The sequence below is a fragment of the Triticum dicoccoides genome, chromosome 3A, assembly GCF_002162155.2.
Source record: "Triticum dicoccoides isolate Atlit2015 ecotype Zavitan chromosome 3A, WEW_v2.0, whole genome shotgun sequence".
Classification (NCBI taxonomy): domain Eukaryota; kingdom Viridiplantae; phylum Streptophyta; class Magnoliopsida; order Poales; family Poaceae; genus Triticum; species Triticum dicoccoides.
The window spans coordinates 131,869,915-131,879,479 of NC_041384.1; the positions used below are offsets into that span (position 1 = coordinate 131,869,915).

Here is a 9,565-nt window from a genome sequence, read left to right on the forward strand (position 1 = left end):
CATAGTCGGGTTACCACTCAGAATAAGGTCCTATATGTTCTTATGTAGACTATTCATAGTCCAGGAACACATGTCATCAGTTGGCAACTAATTGGCTCATATGGGATTATTAAGCAAGAAACGTGCTGGCTCTTAATCTGAGTTGAGTCTGATATACATGTGATTGTTTTTCCTGTAATATTCCCTGCAGGTTCTTGTGCCAGTTGCTAATGGTTCAGAGGAAATTGAAGCTCTTAATTTAATAGACGTCTTGCGTAGAGCAGGCGCAAATGTTACAGTTGCGTCAGTTGAGGATACCCTGCAAATCGTGACCCGGCGTCACAAGTTTAATCTGATAGCTGACATGATGTTGGACGAAGCTGCTAAAATGGAATTTGATCTGATTGTCATGCCGGTACATAACTGTTGAGCTATTCATTTATTTGTCTAGTGGTATTCTTAAGATCACTTACACTGGCGTCTATTGTATCTAGGGCGGTCTGTCGGGTGCTCAAAAGTTTGCTAGTACAGACAAACTTGTTGATTTACTAAAGAAGCAGGCAGGATCTGGTAAAGCCTATGGTGCAATATGTGCTTCCCCAGCTCATGTCCTCGAGCCCCACGGTTTACTGAAGGTACCGTGATGACAAATATGCACATCATGTGTGTTAAAAATCATTATGCTCCTACGGCATCTTTGTTTCATCTAGAGATAGCAGTAAAGACACCGCTCCCAAATATTGGAGAAAACATTTTATAACTTTTGGGCTGATCTAACTTGGGATGATTTTCCATCCTTGCAGGGGAAGAAGGCGACGGCGTTTCCACCCATGGCGCACTTGCTTACTGATCGGAGCCTATGTGAGAACAGGGTTGTGATTGACGGTAATCTTATCACTAGCAGAGCCCCAGGGACTGCGACGGAGTTCGCCCTGGCCATTGTTGAGAAGCTATTTGGTCGAGAGAAAGCGGTCAGTGTAGCTAAGGAGTTTGTTTTTATGTGATCACAACCTGAGTTGGTGCTGTGTGCAGTGCAAAGTGCAAAACTGTGGATAACCACACCTCTGTGTACATAATGCCCTGCACTGGTAGGAACTGCTTGTGCATCTGATGGAACTATAGAAGCATACCTTAAACAGAGAGGTGAATGTACACCATAATTTCCATGTACATACGGAGTTATCATCTTAGCTTCGTCGAGGAACTGAGAAACTGCAGTAAGTCATACTATCAATTGTTAATAAGCTGTTCGGTCAAGTGAATCCATTCTCATCGCCCTTGTCGTTGATGTGGTGGTCTACATATCGTAGGCCTTGTTACTAAAACGTTGCTGTTTTGCGGTGCATTGTTTGCGGTCATCTGTTCTTAACACCTGTGTACTTGTGACTCTAGTTCATCTGTTTGTTTAACCTTGTGACTTCTGATTGAGTGCTAAAAAGATCTGTGCCAGGTATCTTTCATGAAATAGCCCCATTGCCAGGGCCTCCCTTTTTAGCACTGAACACGACGTTCGAGAAAATACGAATGATGTGTATTTTTTAGCCTAAGGAGGTACTCTCTCCATTCACAAATATAAGATGTTTTGTATATTTCAATATAGCTTATATCCGGACTGAAATGAGTGAATAAACATGCTAAAACATGTCTATATACATCTGATTCGGAAAGAAGTTGGAACATCTTATATCTGTGAATAGAGGAGCAGCACTTTTGGTGAAGTGCTTTTGTGCTTTTGCTGTGGTGCCCTTTGCATATCCTAAGGTTGGGTTGTGTGTGCCATCCTGCGGAAATGATAGATGACAACGACAGCACAAATGGTTCATTAGCTGCTTCCACAACATTCTCAAGTATTGTAGTCACTTTAAGGCCAAAAGGAAAGACATTTTCACTAATATAAATTTCACTAGAAAAGGAAGGTGGGTGCTACACTCCTTCTAAATGTACCAGTGAAGACAAGTTGACACCACGACAGCAATGCTTAAAATTAAATTCTGAAACACATGGTTCTAAAAGGGCCAGGTGTTCAAGATTATCCCTCAAGGAACTATTAGCTAGTCCCTGGTGCTGTCAGCTTTGAGCTGCCCAGCCAATCACTTTTGCTTCCTTCTGGTACAAGTCCATCTATAGAAGATGACAAGCAACACCTTACTGTTCCAGTGATCCAATCACTAATGTACGTGCTCCTACAGGTGCCAGTTCCCAAGAACAAACCTCCAGTAAAGAACTCGTCAGAGATGGTGATAGAATTCATGTACTCCCTCTCTAAACTAATATAAATAGTGATCTAAACACTTGTATATTAGTTTACAGAGGGAGTACCAATAGTTAGCCACATTTTACACCACCCGAATTGCACGGTGGCGGCAGTGGACGTCGTCGACGGTGTGCGGCAGTGAAGAAGGGGAACACGGGAGGAAGGAGGCGGTCACACCGTTAGGCGTACCATGCGCAATCGTCGCGCTGTAGCACTTCCCTTTGATAATCCATGCCAAGCAAGGTTCATGCACCTGGTGAGACATGTTGTAGTACCCTGTAATTCTACAACCACACATCCTGATTTTATGTACTACTACTAGGTCAAACAAAAAGAAATGGGTTGGGTCATCTCTTAAGAACATCTTTGCTTGTTTAGTGGATGAGGGGACTCGATTTTCCAAGCCAAACATCTTGTCACGAATTATTATAGGCTTATGAGGACGACTTGAGAATCAGAATGTCAAGCTGAACAGCTGATAACATAGGTCACTTATTAGAGGCTACAGCCAAGGAAAAGGGTTGAAGTGGCAACATCAACAAGTCCAGAGCCGGGTTGGCCGGCAAGATCATCACAAAACAAAATTGCAAGGCGTATAGAAAACATGTTCAATTGGTTGAACAACCCAAGCAATACATGCCCATTCACTTTATGTATACTATCCTATCAACTAGATATGTTATTCAAAAGGGCAATTGGAGGATAAAGAAGTTTCAAGATATGAAGATATGCATATAAGATATAAGATGTTGTTGTACTGCAAACCAACAAGGGTAGCTTACAGCATCAAATGCCTCGTCACCAAGGTTGTGAGAATTGTTGATTACCTGAATTTTTCCGGTAGAGTTGCAAATCATAGAATCTACGTGTAATCTAGGGTGGGAAGTTGAAGGATGGATATGGCGTCGAATGGACCGGCCAGTCAATCTAGGGTAATATAAAAACGTAGATGTAATGTTGCTATCACCAGTTAAATTTGACGATTGAGGCACTGAATAGTCGCTTCTACCTAATATATGCAGCCATGTGCTTATTGAATCTTGCTGATGCAAAATTTGGTGGCAAAAGTCATGCTTGCAGTGGAAAAAGTTACTGCTCTTCTTGTTTTATCTCAAGATTTGTTGGACCTTGTAAACTTCGATTGTATATTAATAACTAATGGTTGCATGCATCAACTGATGCAGAGGCCGGAGGTGTTAACCCTCTTTTTAAAAAATAAAATAAAATAGATTAGTACTCTTCATACAAAGGCAGCTTGTTTTATCTCGAGACTTGTTGAACCATGTAAACTTCGATTGTATATTCATAACTAAGGGTTGCATACATCAACTGATGCAGAGGCCGAAGGTGTTAACCCTCTTTTTTAAAATAAAATAAAATAGATTAGTACTCTTCATACAAAGGCAGCCATCACTAGGGCTTCTGTTGCCTCCCGGCGTGTTGCCGCCGACCTGCCTCATCTCTTATGGCCTTAGGGACATGGAGATGCGGTGGATCCCAGACTTTGCCGGCGGGAGAGCTTCGTTTTTAGCCGTTTTTTAGAGTTTTGATAGGGTTTGTGTCCTGCTCAGGAAGGCGTGATGACGGCGGTTTCCTGAAGATGGAATAAGATTCTCCCTGCCTAGCCTCCATCCCGGTGGCGCTTCTAGCATCGTCGGAAGACGTGTGGAGACTTATCTCTGGCGAATCTTGCGGGATTCAGTCAGCGTTTGTTTTCGATGGATCCGGTGTTCGTTCGTCTATGTTCGTGTGTTTATAGGTTGTTGTTCTGATGCGCTGGTACCCTCGGTCCTTAGCACGACGACTTCCCGGCTGCCTACTACAACAAGGTTTGCCCAGCTTTGGTGATGAAGGGGCAATGACGGTGACGCGCCTTCGGCTCGCTCGAGTGCTTGTAGTCGTCGCCACGTGGTCTAAAAACCTGGATGTAATTTTTACTTTTGATGTTTTTGGACTACCGTGACAGTTGATAATTAGATTGAAAGTTTTCTCAAAAAAAAAAGAGATTAACACTCTTCATTTTCATGATGATACCAGTGAAGTTGTACAGAAATCCTGGTGGCACCATCTGGAGCGCCAGGACAAGAAAATTTCTACCCTAACAAAGAGCCAGGTCGCCAAGTAAGCAACCAGAAAACAAATCCAACAAGCAAAGCGTAGAATTTGCACAAGACGTCCTTATCCTGTGTGTCAAAATTTAGAAAACAACAACGAATCAGACGTATACACATAACAAGCTCTCCATCCTTGAAAAACAACAGGTGTTCTTCTTCTTCCTCCAAGCTCCACAGCATCCCTAGAAAAGAAACACTCTTCTTCTCCTTCCTTCCTCTCCACGCAGAATTTTCGGAGGAAAAAGAAACCCCAGTCCAAACGGCCTATCGCCAATAAACTGAGAGGAAACGCGGATACATATTGCTTCCACCTGCGTGAGAAGAGAGGATGATCCCGTTCATACAGCAGAGGAGTTCCAGTTCCAAGTTGATCTAGCCGTGCTGGCCGGCCCTCGAGCGGAAGCCCATCGATGGCGATGATGGAAGCGCACGGCGGCACGCCGAGGACCGACGCCGGCGGGAGCAGGGTGGAGTCCGAGCAGAGGAAGCTGCGGCGCGTCGAGCTCCCCTCGTGGTCCTGCCCTCCCAACCGGCCTCCGGGCACCTGAGCCTGCTCTGTGTTCTTGCCTTCTGCTTACTCCTCTCTCTCCATTTGCCTCTTTGATTCTTGTTCCTGCGACTCGTAGTCTGAGGGAGCAAGCTACGATCCTTGCGCCCTTCTCCTTCTCGTGTCTGATCCTGTGCCCTCCTACGGCATCCACGACACGGCTCTGCTTTTCCTGTGATCTTGTTGGAAGCTTTGCTCCCAAGGGTCTCGCGCGCCATTTCTGAGGCGATTGACCTTGGGAGAAGGTCTTTGACCTGTCTGGACCACCGTGTTCTTGGGAGCCAGGCCGTCGGTCTCGCCGTTGTTTCCTTCCTGTTGGCCTCCGTTGTCTGCGCTCCCAGTTGCAGGTCAACATAATCTTGGGAAACGGAGGTGTCTGTGCTTCTCCTCTCTTGTCGTTGTCGTGAAGATCTGCGACATTCGGGACAAGAAAGTGTGTTTCGTTCTTGGCCCTGGTGCCTGTAAAAATCCTTGTTTCGCAGGCGTCGATCGAGCTTGTCTCCCCCGTGGCAGTTCAAGAAACCATACAGTGACCCCCGGCCGGCACTTCACCTGCATGGTTTCTCTGTAGCTGCAGCTTCATCCAGCACGCTCTCGATCCTACGTCCTTTGGCCTTGTGGGACGAGATGAACTCGGGCCCCTTCAGCGGCGCAGTGCGCCTCTACGAGGGGTTTTACGGTGGTTTCGGCGGCGGGCATGGGCATGGCTTCGGCCAGCAGCTGGGAGCGTCGACGTCGTCGGTCCTGCTCGACGGCGGGACGGGGGAGCCTGGCGCAGCCGCCGCCCCGGACGTGCTGAAGCGGAAGGGAGGAGGGCGGGAGGAGAAGGCGGCGACGGCCCTCAGGAGCCACAGCGAAGCGGAGCGGCGGCGGAGGGAGAGGATCAACGCGCACCTCGCCACGCTCCGGAGCATGGTCCCTTGCACCGACAAGGTGAGTGCCTTCTCCTTCTCGTTCTGTCGCTAATTTCTACTGTATATTTTTTTTCTTCGGATGCAATACGCGAATTTTGGAAGAGTCTAGGGAAAAAACAATAGTTAGTGCTCATTTGATTCAAAAGAATTTCATCAGATTTATGGAGGACTAAAATACTTAGAAATTTTTCCTACGTTGGTCGTTTTATTCATATGATTGAATTTTGTAGGAGTTTTTCCTAAGCAAATTATTTGTACTACATTTCATAGGAACTCTTAACACCCACTATGGGTTGCAATCAAACAAACTCAAATCATATAGGATTTGAATGGACATGACATTTCAATCATGTGTTTTTCTTATTCTTGCATTTTTGCGATCCTGCAAATCAGAGGCTCTTATTTGTATCTTGTGCACACAAACATTCACGTTATTTTTAGAAAATATTGTTACTAAAGCAACACGATAACAAAATGATAAACTCGGTTTGCAATAGCAGATAACAAGTTAGGCACGTAGCCAACACACATGAACACAACACTTTTTTGGAAAAAAATTAGGGGAAGGGGGCTCCTCACTTGAATTTCCATTAAAATGGGCTTAAATCCTGATGGTTTTACCACAGCAAGATAGGGGCGTCAAGCGAGAGGTACACAAAGGGAGAAGAAAGAGATAGGTGGAACTTTGTTAGTGCGGGACAAGATGGCAATCCAAGCATGTGCATCACGCCGAAGATCCACCTGCAGCCTTGCTCGCTAGAGAGCAACGTCGTCCCAGCAACACTTGAGCAAAAGGGGTAGAGAGGGCCTAAGGCCGCGAAACACCACACCATTTCGATGCTTCCACGGGTGCCAACACCACAAAAGAGTGAAGGTGGCGGAGGACGCGTCACTGGAGAGCCCACAGAAGGGACAACCAGCCGGTCCAGTACTTGGCCGCGAACGGGCAACGAAAAATCAAGTGATCAGTTGTCTCAAGAGGAGCAGAGCAAGGTGAGCAGCCGACCCAGGTGGCCTCGACGATCATCTTCCTAGAAGAGAAACATCCATGGTCGTCGTCCAAGGAAAACTCCACCTAGTACCTCTTATCCCCATGGCGATGCACATTCCACCGCCAACAAGTTATTTGCCTACGATGAAGAGTTGAGAGTCTAGAACTCCACAAAGACACCCATATGCCCATCACCTAAACCGTCTCACGAATTTTCACCTTAAGTAGGAACAACATGGAAGTATCACACGGTGAGAACCTCGAGACTAAGACATCTGGGAGAGTGAATGATGCCCATAAATGGCCCCATGGTTGGATCCTCAATTTTCGCATGAGGTTGACACTAGTCCACTCATCGAAGTTGTGTGGAAAAATCACTATAGGCGCCAAGCGTGCAAGGCAACACAGAAAAATCGGACGACCGTGCGGCTATCAGTCTGAAGAAAACCCATCGCCCTAGTGTGGAATCTGAACTTGCTTGGCAGTTGTGAACTTTCGTCGTAGACTAGGGCAGCATCCTCACTGATAGTTGTACGACTCCATGGTGGCAAGTGTCAGCGCATACGGGTCAGTCAGTCAAGCGTAGCCACGTACTCACAAATGCAACACTCGCACTTCGATCAGTCGACAAATGTTGGGATGGTGCATCGTGTGACCATATTGTCACATTCATAGCTATAACGCGGATGCCGGTGTGCCATATTGTCATATCTGGCATGTTCTGAGGATACCTTTTTACCTTCTTCCGAGGAAAACATGGTCCATTGCCTTGCGACAAATCTTATTCTATGTCTCTAATCCCTTTCTTTTTTTCTCTGTCGCTTCCTCCAGCTTGTGTTTCTATTTTTCCTTTTTGGAGGGCTTTCTTCTGATTTTCTGTTACTTTTTATTATTCTTTATTTTCATTTTTCATGCTTTAATTTTTTTTGTTAAAAACATGATGAGTTTTTAAGTCTATGAAACATTTTTTATTAAAAAAATAGGATACAGAGAATTCTCATGTATCAAATATTTTTAGAACAAAAGACTTTTTATGTGATAAAAATATTAAAGATAAATATTTCAAATATAAGAGAAGTGACGATAATTGGGCCGCCCATAGAGCCTCTCCGCACTCCGCTTCTTTGAAAGGCTTTCTAATAAGGCCCTTTTCTAATAAGGCCCTTCAAAGAAAACATTGTTTTCTTTATTTTTTTTAAAGGGCCTTATTAGAAAGCCTAATTAAACGGGGATTTCGCCCGGTTCGTTTGGGTAGCTAGGTTGGTTGGACCATGGGCTTTTGCGTAGTGATCAGACGCCGCCACGGTGCGGAGCGGCGGCCGTCCTTCAAACCGCGGCATCGCCAGCTTCCTGCTGCTACGTCTACATGCATGGTTACGTTCAGAAACCGGACCAGGCAGGCACCAAGAACCTGATCCGTCGATATATTGGCTTCTGCAGATGGACAAGGCGGCGCTGCTCGCGGAGGTGATAAACCACGTGAAGAAGCTCAAGAGCGAGGCGGCGCGGGTGGGCAAGCACTGCCCCGTCCCGTCCGGCGCCGACGAGGTCACCGTCGAGGTCGTCCAGCAGCCGCAAGCGCCACCCCACCACCGCGCCGCCTTCCTCGTCAAGGCGACGCTCAGCTGCGGCGACGGCTGCGCGGACCTCTTCGCCGACGTGAGGCGCGCGCTGCAGCCGCTCGCGCCCAGGGTCGTCGGCTCGGAGGTGACCACGCTGGGCGGCCGCGTCCGACTCACCGTGGTCATGTCGCGCGAGGGCGCCGTGACCGCGGCCTCGGTCCGCCAGGCGCTCGACTCGGTGCTCGACAGGGTCGCCGGCGCGGCCGCCGCCTTCGAGTTCTCGCCGAGGGACTCGCTCCTGGCCGGCAAACGCCGGAGGGTCTCGACGTTGGACTCCTCCAGCTCCTCTTCCTGACCTGAGACGGCCAGTTCCAATCCACAGACATTGATTCGGAGCGGACGGACACTCCGACCGTAGCACGTTTTGGTGCATGCACGCACGCACGCATGCTGGATGCAAAGATTGTACGACTTGACTTTTCATCAGTCGTGACTCGTGCGGAGATGCAAAAGCAAAGTACCGTGTGGACATTGATTGGTAGTAGTCGGTGCTTGGGTTGATTGCCTTTAATTTGTAAGAAGAATTGACATTTTCCAAGCTATTCATACTTTTGAGTGCAACTTAAATCTGTCAGTTGACATAGTTTTACCCAGCTTTCAAGCATACGAGACTCTCTCGGGATCTTTCAGAGATGAAGATTTTTCATGTATGCGCAGGATTCAGACTGAAGATGTTCATTTTTCGAAAATCAGTACAACTACTCCAAAAGAAGCGGCAGCAACATATCAAGATTGACCACATATCGACTGATTTCAACTCTGGGATCCTGCACACGAGTGGGCAGTCATGTCTCTTGCATCTGAACTGAAAACCTCGCACCGACACCTTGTTGCCACGGCAGTCCTTCTCCTACTGTTCTTTTTTTTTTTTTTTTGAGGGGGAGTCCTCCTCCTACTGTTCAAGTGGGCGTTCAGGCAGGGAACAATGAATGGGCCGTATCGCAAGTCGATGACAAACCAAACCAAACCCAGCCCAAGATGGGCACATCCCTGACCCCTCATGAATTCTCGACGAACAACCCGCCCGTGCCACCAACGACGTTCGTACGTACGTACTCCTACTACGTACCCTCAGCGTAGCTACAGGCTTGCAGGTAGGTAGGTGGTGCAGTGCCGCCATGGTTAGATAGATAGATACTGCACA

At 47.1% G+C, this 9,565-nt stretch overlaps 2 protein-coding genes across 2 annotated transcripts in view; both read left to right on the plus strand.

Annotated features, from left to right (window-relative positions):
- LOC119267571 (protein DJ-1 homolog A-like) overlaps window positions 1-1,243 on the plus strand; it is a 3,772-nt gene extending 2,529 nt beyond the window's left edge. The window contains exons 5-7 of the mRNA XM_037548988.1: window positions 191-394; window positions 474-614; window positions 783-1,243. Of these exons, the coding sequence (XP_037404885.1) occupies window positions 191-394; window positions 474-614; window positions 783-983 (546 nt within the window). The 3' untranslated portion in view covers window positions 984-1,243. The remainder of the gene's footprint in view (window positions 1-190; window positions 395-473; window positions 615-782) is intronic.
- Window positions 1,244-4,472: 3,229 nt separating this feature from the next.
- LOC119267572 (transcription factor bHLH30-like) lies at window positions 4,473-9,025 on the plus strand. The gene is made up of 2 exons (XM_037548989.1): window positions 4,473-5,827; window positions 8,240-9,025. Exons 1-2 carry the CDS (start codon window positions 5,522-5,524, stop codon window positions 8,714-8,716), a joined length of 783 nt encoding a protein of 260 aa, XP_037404886.1. The 5' UTR covers window positions 4,473-5,521; the 3' UTR covers window positions 8,717-9,025.
- The last annotated feature ends 540 nt before the right edge of the window (window positions 9,026-9,565 follow it).

Excerpts from the sequence above, each read along its gene's own strand:
- LOC119267572 (XM_037548989.1), top strand. The coding sequence starts at position 5,522 with ATGAACTCGGGCCCCTTCAGCGGCGCAGTGCGCCTCTACGAGGGGTTT. Across the intron at positions 5,828-8,239 it reads TGGTCCCTTGCACCGACAAG|ATGGACAAGGCGGCGCTGCT; the intron begins GTGAGTGCCTTC and ends TGGCTTCTGCAG.